At 44.3% G+C, this 14,894-nt stretch overlaps 1 protein-coding gene across 1 annotated transcript; it reads right to left on the bottom strand.

The window, feature by feature from the left end:
- Positions 1-2,937: 2,937 nt before the first annotated feature.
- On the bottom strand, positions 2,938-13,873 carry LOC127214699 (potassium voltage-gated channel subfamily V member 2-like). The gene is given in 4 exon segments (XM_051175004.1): positions 2,938-3,024; positions 3,026-3,220; positions 12,466-13,227; positions 13,229-13,873. Coding segments are annotated over 4 exon segments (1,689 nt in total).
- Between the last annotated feature and the right edge of the window lie 1,021 nt (positions 13,874-14,894).

The following is a 14,894-nucleotide window of genomic DNA, read 5'->3' as shown; positions in this document are numbered from 1 at the left end:
GGAGGAAGTCTGTTGCTATTGACTAGATCCTAGGGACCTGGAAATTTCCAGCTTTGTCATAGGCGTCATCCCACCACCACCGCCATGCACCCCTACTCCTGTCTCTCATGGAGTTTCTCCTGCCTTGCAATTCTGGGACAGTCTCTCATGTCTAGAGCAGAGGGGAGGTGCTATGGACATTAGGTCTTCCCTGTTCACTATGCCTCTTGATAGACCAGAAGTTTCACTGCATCAGCAGCTGCATCCCTGGAGTTGAAGGGCAGGAGGGCCTGGGGTGGGTGAAAGGGCAGCTGCCTTGTTGATTGTATTGCATGGATATATGAGATGACTTAGTTCACAAGATTGCTTCTGGCAAGGAGGCTGATTCAAAAGCCCCCTTCTTTTTAGTTGGCAAGAGGGGAGACACAATTCCCTTGTGTAAGGGTGTGCTATTTGGGTGTGGTTTTAGGACTTGGAGGTGACTACTTGAAGAAACTTTGCCTCTAAAAAACAACAGTCAGGACTGTCAGATTTAGCAAAAGAAATTCCAAACTCGCAGTTAAATTGGAATGTTAGGAGTATATACTATGCAATATTTGGGACATATTTCTATTGAAAATTGTTACTTGGCTAAAATTCAAGTTTACTCCATGCTTTGGTTTGAACAGATCCCTCTGTAAGCCAAGTGTGTTGTCCGTGTGGCAGTATTAGGAGCTGAGGTCTTTATAGCGCTGAGGAAGCCACGAGGCTGCACTTTCATGAGTGATGGAATGGAGGCCCTTATAAGATACTTGGAGGCAGTTTAAAGTGAGCTTGCCTTTTGCCATGTTAGGATACAGGCCTGAGATGCACCAAAGAGACACCCTCTTGACCCACAACCCAACCTGCCTGTATTTTTATGTTGGACTTCTAACCTGCAGAGCTGAGGGAAATAAACATTTTTTTTTTGGTTTGGTTGTTTTTTTAAAAATATATTTGTTTTGCTCAACTCACTGTATTCTGTTCTAGCCCTACAAAACACTCTTCTAAATTGCCCCTGCCGTGAAACACCATGACCAAAATCAATGTGGGGGAGGAAAGGGTGGATTTCATCTTACATTTCCAGATTGAAAGTCATCACTGAAAGAATTCTAAGCAGGAGCTTGGAGCAGAAACTGGGGCAGGGTGGGGGTGGGGGGGTAATGCTTGCTGTGTCACCCTCTGGCTTATTCCCTAGCTCATGTTCATCTAGCTTTTTTCTATAGCCTTAACCCACCTGCTAGGGATGACGTTGCAGAGGGCTAGGCCCTCAAACAATAATCACCTGTACGTACCAGCACTTACTGAGCCCAGATTCCCTGCAATCATCAGTCAAGATAACCTGTCACCGACACAGCCATGGTCACAGACCATTCTGATCTGAGCAATCTCAAAAGTGACTCTGGGTTTCATCAAGTTGACAGTGAGAACTAACCGGAGCAGTTGTCCTGACCTCCTAGATGTATTCTTAGAACAGTGCACTCTTGTCCACCCTTCAGACACTAAGTCATAAATGTATAGAAGCTGCATGTTTAGACTTCCAACGGAGCCTTTTGCATCAGATGAACCTAGGCATAAAGCCCCGTCCCACTATTTTAGTGGCTAGGTGAATGTACCTGGATCATTTAACCTCTCTAAGCCTTGATTTCTCCTTAAATAGAAAAGAGCCACAGCATCTAGTTTAGGGATGTATTTAGGGCTCAATGAAGTTACATACTGTGTGTCCAATCCCTAGCAATTGCCACTGTCAATAGCACAATTACTCTTATTTATGATCTAGGTGGGACTGTCATACTCTAAGAGCACAGGGGCAAATCTCTGTGTGCTTTGCTCAAATGAGCTTTCCATTTTAAGACTTCAGGTTACAGTAGCTTTGTGGACCCAGAAAGGAATTAAAAAAGAATGGTCTCAAGGAAAGAAATGACCCGAGGGCACTGGTTGCTAGTCCTCAGAGCCCTTCCTTCAGTGCTCATTATAAACCAATTGTTGAGAAGGCAGGTTTGCTCCCTGACCCCTTTTCTGGAAAAACAGACTGAACGAAAGTCTGCATTATGAGCGAGGACAGTGGAGGCTCCTTTCAAGGGATGTAGAAATTCACACATTTAGGCACCAAGTTTGGGTTCACATAGTAACTCTAGACAGACGTTCCTCAACATTGGCATCACTGATGTCTAGTGATTTGTAGTACCAGAGGCTACCCTGTGCACTGGAGGGACACCTGCAGCATCCCACATCTCTTGTCCTCTTTCACTTTAGTGACAATCAAGAACATCTCCAAATGTGACCTGGGGTACATAAATTGCCTTTGGTTGTGGACCACTGGTAGAGAACATAATTAGGCATTACCCATTCAGACACTTTGACCAGCTATCATGTAGTGAGCACTTACAAATATTCTCTCCAATACTCAGATTAAGAGGTAGATGTGACTTTGTACATCTCACAATTGGAGAGGCGGAGCTCAGAGGGTTGACATGAGTTCCCACAAACCTCCGAGCTGGTAGATCTGGGATCCTGACAGAGAGGCTGGTCTGACTCCAAAGCTTATGCAGCTCCCACTGTAACACTTCATTCTCCTGAAAATGAAGAGCCCTTCCTCCTGCTTTGAACTAGGAAAACTCATCTCCACTTAATTCAAGTCTAAAAATACATATTGAGTTAGATGCCATGAGAAGCTGAAAGAGAGAACTGAGATGTTGTTCCTCTTGGAGCCATTTCCAGTATCGACGTCATACATAAACACAATCCAGTGAAAGAGCAATGGAAGGCATTTTGAATTTGGGCCCAAATGAGCATTCCTAGAGACAGAGCTTTGAACTGAACGTTCTTTGTGTGTGCCAGCCTCGCATGCCCCTTTGCTGCCAGAGGGGACATAATTTTAAGAGTGCCATGAAGCTTTGAAGTTCTTGGGTTCTGCCAGCCTTGAGTCCCAATGAAGCATTAATTCTCTTGCCTTGTGGTGGGCTGTGTGTTGCTTCCAGATAAACACTGGACCATCTTCTTTGTGGCTCTCTGCATAAAGTTCACATTTCCCCCGTTCCCTGCGGATGGCCGTGTACTCGTATGCTTTGAGCTTGCTGTAGTAATCAGAGAACTTGTTGTAGAGGATGGAAATGGGCATCCCATTGAGAATAATCCCAAAAGCAATGCAGAGGAAGGCAAAAAGCCTGCCCAGGTGGGTCTCTGGGTACATGTCTCCATAGCCCACGGTGGAAATGCTTACCTGTTAAAAAGAAAAACAGGGTGGAATGGTTAGCCTTAAGAAGGAAGAGGGAGGGAGAGAAGTCTGCAGGATGCCTGTCACCCTGTATGTGCACAAGGGAACTGTTAAGAGCTCCCATGGAACCAGCTTTCAGAGTTGCCCGGAGGGCTGTGCCATGGGAGGAATGCAAGCTGTAGAGCTGGAAGACTGGTTTAAATCCTACTATGGCACACTAATGCTTTTATATGCAGCACAGGGGAGCATGATCCACTTTAAAGAGCTGTGGGAATGAACTTTATGTAACATGGGTTGAATTCCTGTCATAGAACATGTTCAGTAACTGTCTTTGTTTGCACACCTCTTTCCAGGCTGTGTTAGAACAGGGGGGATCACCTGGACTCACCTTCATCATGAATGTCTGAGAAAAGGCTTGTTAGAAGCAATCAGAACAGTTCAAGTCCAGACTGAGCCTTCCCATGTGGTAGATCTTGGGGCATACATTGAGATGCTGGGACCATCTCTCAGAGGTCTAGTAAAGATGGACTATAAAGCTACCTATAAAGCAGTGGTCACGGTATCAGGCACCCTGGGCAATGAACACTCCACTGCTCTGCCCTCATCAAAAGGAGACAGTTACAGCATGGCTCAGGGCTGCTGTGCAGTTCAATTGTTTGTCTCTTAAATGGAGACTCTTTAATTGTGCACATCTAGAGAAAGACACTCATTTCTTTGCAAAGGGACCTTCAGAAGACCTCACAGAACAAAACTATGTTCACCCTTGGTGAAATTCCTTTCATCATTCTTGTCACACTGCTTTACATCCCACTAATTAGAGATTTATTTGGGTTAACAAGCTTCCTGTTTAAAATGCAGATTCCCATGGGACTAGTTATCACTTAGTATAGCCAGAGAGAACCTTGGGGAAGTCCTCTGGGGACATTTTTATGCCTCACATGCTTCTGTTTGTCCCTAGACTAAGTCACTAGAAGCCTCTGAGGCTGGGCTGTTGCTGACAGTAGTAAAAACTTCCCCTTGCCAACTCCAGGGGTGCTTGTGGTTCCCAGGATTTGTGTGATGCTTGTCCCAATCTTCCAACAGATGGCAGTAATTATACAAAGTCACTCCCTTGCCACACTGAGATGGCCTTTGGCTCAGAAATGTAAGCATGTTTGTGCTGATGATGCAAGGGTTAGTTTGAACTTTCAAATGTGGTTGATTGATTAGAATGGGATGGAGGAATGAGCCAGCTGGACAAAGTGGTGACAATGATAAGGGGCTCAGACCCATCCAGCCCACAGAAAAGGAAAGGTGTGCCTCCCAGGAAGGGACAGGCCCATGACTCACTGCTCCATCTTCATCTAGAGAACTTTCTTTTCCCGTGGTAGAAGAACTCAAGTAAGCATGGCAGAGACAGGACGGCATAGACAGGGTTAAAGAAATATGGACCACATTTGACTTCCTGGGTCCAAACCCACTTCTCAGTTGTATGAGTTTTAGACAAAGCAGCTAAATTCTCTCTGCCTTAGTTTCTATTTTTGACATATGGAGATAATAATTACCCACTTTGCATGATTGTAATAGGAATTGAAGGTGTCCCTACCCACAGGCTGTGATAGCACGTGCCTGGGGGGAAAGCTGAGGGACTGTCTTAAAGCTAGCTCCAGCTAAAGGAAGGCTAGGGAGCACTATGAAGCATACTCTCCCCCAGGAACTTGACCTCTTTTGTGTCTAATAGACCCACAGGCTGTGGAAATAGACTCTGGCAGACTTTGGATACATGCTGGGTAAGGGAGATTTCAGGGCAGCCTTCTCTGTGGCTTTGGTAGAAGACATCCCCCCCCCCCCCCCCACATTCTGGATAAAAATACAAGGAGCATCAGAGACCAAGTTACACTTAAGTTACTCTCCACATCTGCCTGTGTGTCTGCATATATGCCGCCTTCCGGCCACACCAGAGTCAGACCTCGCTGCAGGTGTGCGAGCCAAGCCATACTTCTCATCTGTCACGAACACCATCACTTACACCCCCAGGATGACCATACAGTCATTGACTTTTTTTAAAAAACTGGAGGCCACTGAAGAGAGTTTGGTTCCTGAGACAAGTGACAACAGGAAGACGTACCATTATTATCTCCATGTGTTTTAGAGCATGACACAGCTCCAAAGGAGAGGGCCCTGAAGTTAGCCAGACACATAAGGGTCCAACAGGGCTGGGGGACATAGGAAAGGAAGCGATTAAGACAAAGCTCTGTTATTAAGATTTGATTAATTCCCATACTGGCTTAGCTTCACCCTCAACCTTACTTTTGTTACGTTTTATTTCCCGTAAATTATCGAGGGCTTTTCATTTTATTGCTCCTTTTATCTTGTATTTTTGAGATGATAGTATAATTATATCATTTTTATTTTTATTTTGGCTGAAATTCGAGAGAAAAGTCAAAAGCAAATTGCTTTGCCTTAAACATGAACATCTGATAATCAGATCTGAGAAATTTTGAGTATCTTGGATCTCTAATTTCAGAGAAGAGACATCTTCCTGCTTCCAGGCTATGTATATTTGGTCTGAGAATATATACGTTCAAAATGTAGACTTGTTTTGCTGTCTGTTTTGTGTATAGGTTTATCAAATATGTGATTTATTTATTTATGTTTGAGGTAAGAATCTCACTATGTAACTCTGACTGTTCTGAAACTCCCTTTGTGGAGCAGGCTGGCCTAGAACTCATAGAGATCCACCTGCCTCTGTCTCCCAAATTTTGGGATTAAAGGTGTATGCCACTATGCCCAGTTTGTAATCTTGTTCTTGTCTATTGCTTCTGGGGTAGGATTTAGGATTTATTATCTTAGGGAAGTTTCTGTACATTACATATGATACATCACAAATCCATAGATGGTATTAACACAGAAGGCCCCAGACTGGCCAAATGACCCCAGGAGTGAGTTTTCTCCCATTTGCAGGAGATGAGTTTGGAATTGTGACCAAAGTGTCTGCAATTCTTCCAAAACTCTAGCTAACCTGGCTATTTACCCATTCTTAAACTGGAAACTGGCATGCTACAGATTTCTCCTAGTTTTGGGTTTCGAGACTCAGAGTGTGACAGTCCTGTGACAGCTCCCCCACTAGTCAGCAAGTCCTAACCTGCCAACCTAAAGAGCGTCAGGGTTTCTGGAATATCACATTTGGATTTCTCCTTCAATAGGCACCGTTTTTTCCCTCCTGAAGAATGGGGTATAGATAAAATGTCTTGGCAGCCAGTAGTTCATGCATCTAGGAAGTATGATTCCAGGAAATGAAGCTAATTAAGAAAATAATTAGTACCCCTTCAGGTTTTCCCAAAGAAGTAGAGCCAGTAAAGGCTGTTTTTCCTCTTACAACTATTCTCAACAGAATATGCTATCCTTCAAAAGATACTTATCCATGCTACTATTGCAACAAACATTTCTTTTTTATTTTGCAAATATTCCTCTTTAGTATTATAATCTAAAGAAACAAGTTGCTGTACCCATCCTGATAATTAATTTTGTTGTCAGTTGCCTACCTCAAATACTGGATGCAATCTCTCTGGGGACAATTCCACAAAGTGTTTTGAAGTAAGAATGAGATTAACACTTTGAACAATAACTCTCGTTTAGACCTTTTGGTATATCACAGTTTTAACATGAGTGTAAGTGGTTCAGAAACGAGGAGAGTGGCCTAAGCTAAGGCAAAAACCACAGATGCATGTCAGGGGTCTAGCAATCTACACATACAAAGGCAGACAATAAAGGTTGCCCTAAGCATCTTCAGCTTCTTTAACACCTCTCCATCCCTTTGATACTCAGCCATGTTTCACTGAAGTCATCTTGAACAAGAGGAGGAACATACTTTAGAGACTTAAAAGGGGCCCACTCCCAAAACAGGAGCCCCCGAGATACAAAACAACCAGTGTCTTTGAGTGATTGTCTTATTTATAACTGTTTTTGAACAAGCTAGAACTTAAATATTTTCTGTGCCAGATATTTCAGGCAGCCCTGTTCAGTTCCAAGCCAGGTGCCCTTTTCTGTAATTCTACAATTGGGATTCTACAGCCTACATTTCCCAGTTTTGCTTACAGCTATTTTTTTTTTTTTTTCCAGAGCAGAGTTGTGTTTGGAGGACTGGGAGGGAGGAAAGAAAGAGGAAGGTTGTTGACTCTGATCTCCAACATCATCATATGGCTCAGATACTTGATGCTCCCAGGCCTCCGAACACCAGCCACGTGGCGCCACCTTATAGATCTGTGCGCTAGCTCCACATGGCTCTCTTCTGTAGGCCCAAGTCTGACAACACTGCCCTCTCCCATCTGTTCTTCCGGTTCTCAGGCCAGTAGTTGTTCTCTCCATTTGCTATTGTTTCTCTTTTACCCTCGTAATAACTGTGCATCTTTTTCCTTACAGCAAACACTCACCTTGATTTTCATTTTCCTGACTGTAGCCTAACCCACTTCACATATGCGTAGTTTCTAAGCAATCGATTAAGACAAATTGCAGTGCTCGTACAAAGACCAACTATTTTCAAGGAAATAAGACTATCATTTAGGAAAACAAAGAGGGACCCACCTCTGTGGGGGAGGGGGCCACAACTATCTGGTGCCTCAGCCTAATTTTAGAAGTGATGAATTTGTGCCATAGTTTCCTCTTTGACTCCTACAACTTTAATTTTTTTCTGGAAGAATCCAATGGGAATAGTTTGTTGACGGTCCAACTGGCCTTTTCACTTGAAAAAGAGCCCACTCAGAAGGCTGATGGTCACTTCTTCATCACAGAGCTATCGTTGTTGGCCCATAGGGTACATTTACCACTCAGGTAATCCTGAAACTCCCATGTGCCTGGCACTGCTCCAGGCAGGGCCTGCTAATCTGTGTACTCAGAAGCTTGTCTGTCTGTATGTATCACAATTTTCCTTCCCCCTGTAGAGAAGGAATCACTCCTATTTCAATTTCTCCCAATAATGCATCTGGAATCAAAGGTTATTGCTTCCATATGATAAAGACTATCGGCTAGATAGATGTGGTTGTATCTCTGTATTACAGACTTACTACAGGCTAGTGTATTGCATGTGCTTCTTATTACATTCATGCTCACAAATAACCAGCATTTGGCAGATGCTGGTGTATCTTGCATACATTAGCAATTGCAGATGTATGGCTCCATGAGGGATTTGTTTTTATAAGGGATGCACAATAGTGAAAATTCTTCACAATAACAAAAGTGACTTATTCCTTTTAAACCCTTGACTTGAATTACATAGGGTTGAAAGATCCTTGGCGTTTGAGTGAGGGAAGATATTAAAAGCAGATCAGCTTAGGGAGTATTTTCTAAGTTCTGGTAAGGACCAAGCAATATAGGAGAATAGGTTGGAGAATACATAATACTGTGTCTCATGTGAGGTACGAAGGACACAGCTCTGGAGTAGCATAAGAGTCTATCAGTCATAGCCAGGTGTGGGAGCCCACACTTTTACTCCTAGCATTGGGAGGCAGAGGCAGTGAGCTCTGTGAGTTCAAGGTTATCCTGGTCTGTAGAGTGAGTTCCAGGTCAGCCAGCATTAAACTGCAAGACCCTGTGCCAAAGTGGGAGGGGGAAGGAAAAAAAATATCTATCATGTTTCTTTTTACTTCATCTTGACATTTCAATGTGACAATGTATGGGAATAATACATTTGAGCAGTAATATATTACTCTAGTAGAATGATTGTATTATTAGACCTAATTTACTATATCTCCCTACCATCAAGGTATTTTCTCTAAGTCTCACAGAGTTTTGTTTTCCTATGCTGACCTGCCCTGACCCTTGCTTGAGTATGGTCATGTGACTTTCTTTGGGTTGAGGTGATATCTACAATTCAACAAGTTGAGCAAATATGAACAGAAGTGGTATGATACAGTGCTTGCATAGTTAGGTCTGTAGTCTCCTCCTCCTGACATTTGCCACAGCCATGGAGACAGGCCTATAGAAGTATGAGGGCCATGTAGGCTTCATCATATCTTCCTGCCATCCTTAATCCAGTGAGACCATCAGACGTGAAGATGAGTGTCACCAGATGAAAACAACTTCTACTTTAAACAGAGCAGACTAGTTATTCACATGTGTCTGTCTGTCTGTACAAGATCTTACTGTGTAGTCCTCCTGGGCCTGGAACTTGCTATGTAGACCAGGGTGGCTTCAGTTTCACAGAGATCTGCCTGGTTTTGCCTCCTAAGTGCTAGGATTAAAAGAATGTACTACCGCACATAAATTGAGTTGCCCACTTTTATACTCATGCACTAAATGAATGCTTGATGCTCTAAGCCGTCGGGTGTTGGCATGGGTTGTGACACGTCATTGCTGTGGTAGTAACTTGTAACTTATACATCATTTATAAACAACACATGTATATGCATTTTGGGGTTGTGTTCAAGTTTTTAGGGAAAAGTACCATGGTGAAAAGATGCTCTCCCCCTACCACCTGTCATGCAATGCTCAGTGTTTAGAGTATGACCTGGCACACTGCAGGTCCCCTGGGAAGGGGATGGCTTTTATGGGTTACTGTACATCTTCCTACTTTACAACTACATATGAAAACCAAGGCACTTTGTATCTATCATTTCATGGTGTTCTTTCCTCCTTGCTCTCTGATAATAAAATGCCTAAGTACGTTACATCCAAGATTATCAAAGTACCAAGAAGAGCTGAGCTTATAGCATCGGTTCTGAGGAATGCCACTGTCCCAGAATAATCAAAGACATTGTTACTACTGGATACCTAGGTTTGTGCAGGGAGAAAACACAAGTTATCAGCCACTTGTGTACTTCATACTGATTTGCCCTGTATAAATCTCAGAACAAACTGGATAAAGGTCATTGGTATGGGGTAAGGTTGGTTGAATGGGGAGGTCAAAATATGTGAGATTTGGTTTGTAAAAACCATGTTTGATAAAGGTAAGGGCTTTACACTCCAAACCCCTCACATTGGTTAAAACAATAATAGGTATAAACTTTTTCATAGAGAAAAAAAAAGTGAATTGTAATTTAACTTTTGTTGTAAAATTTATTTTTAAAAATCACCAACTCTTAATTAAAATGAATTCATTAACAAAAGAGGAAAATCTTCACTTTGCATTAATCACTAAAGACAACTAAGTGATCAATGAACAATAATTTCAGAAATACTTTAAAGGTAAAATTCAGTATTAATGGGTCTAATAAAAGTATTTATATTAGTATAGTTAATGTACACAAATATTGTGGGCTTAAAGTATTTCAAAGTCCCATAGTAATGTTGCCTATACACCTATAGCCTTTTAAAATCTTTGGCTGAATGAAAAATTGACTTTAAAACTTTGTTTTATGGGGCTGGAGAGATGGCTTAGTGGTTAAGAGCACTGGCTACTCTTCCAAAGGACCGGAGTTCAATTCCCAGCACCCACATGGCATCTCACAACTGTCTGTAACTCCAGATCCAAGGAGTTCAACACCCTCATACAGGCAAACCTAAGTACATGAAATAAAAATAAATAAAAAAAAGCCTTTGTACCATATTGTCAGCATGTGGATTTGCTGTTTGCATTCCCACTTTAGTCACCTCCAAAGTAAATGTCATTTACCAGGACAAATCATCCTCCAAGAACTCCATCTGTACACATGGTTTATCTACTATGGAGATGACCTTTCATCACTGGAAATATGATCCCAACAGCAGCCTTTGACAAGCTTGTTCAGAAGAGCCTAATAGCACCCTGTCATTGAGGAAAATTCAGCTTACTTCCAGCTTGAAAGGAGAGGAAGGCTCACTGAACTACAGGGAACTTCAAGTCCAACATCCTCTTGTAGAGATGTGAGAATGAGGAAAGTGAATGATGGGATGAAACCCCATAGACAGCTACCCAGAATCATGGTTAATTGTTGGAACAGTGGAGGCTAGCCCCTTCTAAGTCTCCCATCCTGACTTTTATCTCAGAATTTTGTGCTTGACTCTGTGCTGACATCATCAATGGTAATGTTGTAAGTATCTGCTCTTCTAATTTTGGCTTAACGCCTTCAAAGGCATTACCCTTTGCTTTAAAGAAGAAAAACAAAGGAGCTCTTCGATTCTTTCTCACACCAGCACACGTACTCATCTGAGGTGAGTTGGTTAGCATCTTTCAGGGATTTATCTTACACACCAGAAATAGGCATTTTAAGTAAATGACATGAATTTCTATAAAGAGTCAAGTACTCAAGACAATGATAAGAAGGACTAGCGTATTAACAGTCACATTAGGCAAGGTGACAATGACCAAAAGCTTGCACGGCACAGTGGCAGAGCAAGGAAAGGGCATGGTAGTTAGAGGACAGACTTTTATTTTATCCCTGCATTTGCCATCTCCAGCTGTGAGCTTGCAACTGTGCTCTCTGGCCCCCAGGGCCTCCGGTTATAAAATGGGACAATTACACTCTATCCTGAAAGAACCATAGTGCAGTTCGAAGGAGTTTCAGTCTCAGATACATCTTTCCACACTGAGACTTAATTAGAGTGAGAGGCGGTAAGTTCTCAGGACCAACATTACTCAGCCAATTCATACCGCTACCCCATAACTTATCTATGGTGTCCTTCAAAAACTGAAACTACTTCTTACTTATCCTCTTAAAAGAGGTAGTGACAGCAGTCATTTCTTTGTGATGCTTTATAAACCATGTAGGACACCAGAGTCCAATAAGTGGTGACTGGGCAATGAGGATGCATATTTCGTCCACAAAACATGAATCATTGTCACTTTTCTTAAACTCTGCCAAGGATTTCTTTTTTTTTTTTTTTTTTCAGGCTTTGATTTCTCTCTCTCTCTCTCTCTCTCTCTCTCTCTCTCTCTCTCTCTCTCTCTCTCTCTCTCTCTCTCTCTCTCTGGGTCTCAATCCAGACTGGCCTCAAGCTCACATAGGGGCTACTTGGCTAAGGCTGGCCTTGAATTCCTGATCCTCCCCACTCTACCTCCCAAGTGCAGAGATTACAGATTCATGCAATACCTAGCCAGCTCCTGCCAAGGATTTTAAGATTTGAAAATTCTTAGGACCATGTAAAATTCAGTTAGTAAACAGCAATCTTGATGTCGTCCCAACTTTATAATATCTAGGGTTTTGTTGGAGGCAACCACGTAGTGCAGAGGTGCACTATCCTTTAGCAAGACCAAGAAAGATCAAGAGACAAGCCTGCCAAGGCTGACATTTAAGGAAAGGGGTGGGGGCAGAGTGTGTCATGAAAGGATGAAGATGCCCAAGCGTCATGCTACTCACCGCAGCCCACCACCAGGCATGGAGGATACTGGTAAAGTTGGTGCCAGGCACATCGTGTTCTACTGAGTAGACAGCCGCAGAGAAGGAGAAGATGCCCATAGTGATGAAGAGCATCAGGCAGCCCACCTGCTGGTAGCACTGGCGCAGCGTGAAGCCAAAGGCACGCAGCCCGGTGGAGTGACGTGCCAGCTTGAGGATGCGGAAGATGCGCATGAGGCGCATGAGGCGCAGCACCTGGCCCACCTTGCCCACACGTCCCACAGTCTCCAGGTCATGCTCCCGCGGGGAACCCTTGACATCTCTCTGGTCCTCGCTCGCGAAGCACTCGAGCAGCAGCTGCAGGTAGAAGGGCAGAATGGCCACCAAGTCCACCAGGTTGAGGGCGCTGCGCGCGAAGCGTCTCAGGTTGGGGGTAGAGGCAAGACGCAGCAGGAACTCCAGAGTGAAGAAAGCCACACACAGCATCTCTACGTGCTCCAGGATGGGCCTCGGGTCCCCACCACCCGTGCCCTGCTCAGCCTGATGCTGCATCTCCTCCACCGTGTTGAGTGCTAGGGCCACCACGGATATGAGCACGAAGAGGTTGGAGGCCACCCCCATGGCCTTGGCGGCCACAGAGGAAAAGGGCTTCTCCATGAGGTTCCAGAGGCGCTGACGCTGTGGCCCATAAAAGCGCATGTCCCTGAAGAGCTCCTCTGCCTCCTCAGCCTGTGCCTGAGCACGCAGCTCCCTCTGGATCTTAAGCTGCTCGCTCAGTTCATCCCCTCCGTTCCTCGAAGCAGATGCGACAACAGCGAGGTGTGTACTTGAGCCTCACGCCCCAGTAACCCAGCTCCTCCAGGAAGCAGCGGGGACACAGCTCATCTCGTACCAGCAGCACCCCTGATATGTAGAAATTATAGATGAGGTGGAAGACGGCAGGATCACGGTCAAAGAAGTACTCATCCGTCTGTGCCTCGTAATCGTCACACAGGCCCAGCTGGCGGCTGCGGCTGGTGGAGGTGACCAGGCGGCCCAGACGAGTTTTGGGGTAGTTGGCCAGCTCGCAGCATTCCAGCTGGTAGCTGTGGCCACCTACATTCACTTTCAGCGTGGTAAGCTGGACTGGAGTATCAGTATGGCCATCCAGCGGGGCTGTGGGGCACTCTGGAGGCTGTTTCTCCTCTGCAAGGTCATCCTTCCAGTCCTCCTCGTCCTCCCCTCCGTCCTCATCTTCCTCAATGTAGTAATTGTAGTTGCCCTCGGTCCAAGGGGATGCGATGCTGACCTGAGAGCCAGTGCGGGCTCCCAGGGAGCAGATGCTCCTGCGGTGTTGGATGCTCCTGCTGTTGGGCACCTCCTCCGTCTCTGGGATACTCCAGGGAATATAGTTCAACGACAGCCTCCTCTCGTTGCTCTGTTTCAGCATGGCTGTGGGAATAGCTCACTGGTCTGTCTCTCGTGTCTGTCTAGGGCCCTTGGTCTGCTCACTGCTGGTGGAAGGACAGACAGCGTGCCCTGCACTGTCTCAGAGAGACCAGCCTACCTGGGGCCCCAGGCGCAAAGCTGTTCTTTCTGTTGGCCTGGAAAAGCTCAGGCTAGCCGCCCAGATTCAAGTGCTCTAATCTTGCTGATAGGGAAGAAGGAAGTGTTAGGAGGGATTTGGGAACTCTTAGCCAGGTCTCCCTCCTCTCCCCCACCCTGACGTGGAGGGTGATTATGAGGTCTTAAATCTCCAGATAATCAGAAGAAGGCAGAGATTATTGCTAATAAAAATGTCGGTCAGCCTTGCCCTGGGATAGTGCTTAGGGTATGTGTGCTGAGAGAGGTAAAATCAACTGAATTAGCTAGAGCATATGGATGCCACTGTCTTCAGAAAACCCACTGTGAGCAGTAATGACGGCAGAAAGCTGACTTTGTGACTAGCCAGTCAGTGACCCTTTGTTTAGATCCTCTTCAGTTCTTTTCCTTTTATTGAAAATGGATTTTTTCACACAATATAGTCTAATGGTTCCCATCCCCCTACTCCTCCTAGTTCCTTCCCCACCCCTCCCATCCGAATGTACACCCTTTCTGTCTCTCCTTCGAAGACAAACAGGCATCTAAGGAACGATAATAAAATAAAATAAAAGCAAATCAGAATATGACAAAATTACCAAACAGGAAAAGGAACCAAAGAGAAAGATCCAGAGATACACACATCTGAGCACACAGGCATCCCACAAAAAACACAAAACCAGAAGCCATAGTCGATATGCAAAGGACCTGTAAGGTTAAATAAAAAAAAAAAAAAAAAAAAAAAAAAAAAAAGCCCTGATTTAATATTATGAGATAAAGATCCTCTAAAAATGCCATTGAGATCATTTTTATATTGGCCATCTACTGGGCTCATATGAGGCTTGCTTCTAAGAATGGTTTGTTTCCCCCAACAAGTCTCCCTTAGACAAAGC

The sequence above is a fragment of the Phodopus roborovskii genome, unplaced genomic scaffold, assembly GCF_943737965.1.
Source record: "Phodopus roborovskii unplaced genomic scaffold, PHOROB, whole genome shotgun sequence".
Taxonomy (NCBI): domain Eukaryota; kingdom Metazoa; phylum Chordata; class Mammalia; order Rodentia; family Cricetidae; genus Phodopus; species Phodopus roborovskii.
This window is presented reverse-complemented; position numbering and strand designations above follow the sequence as displayed.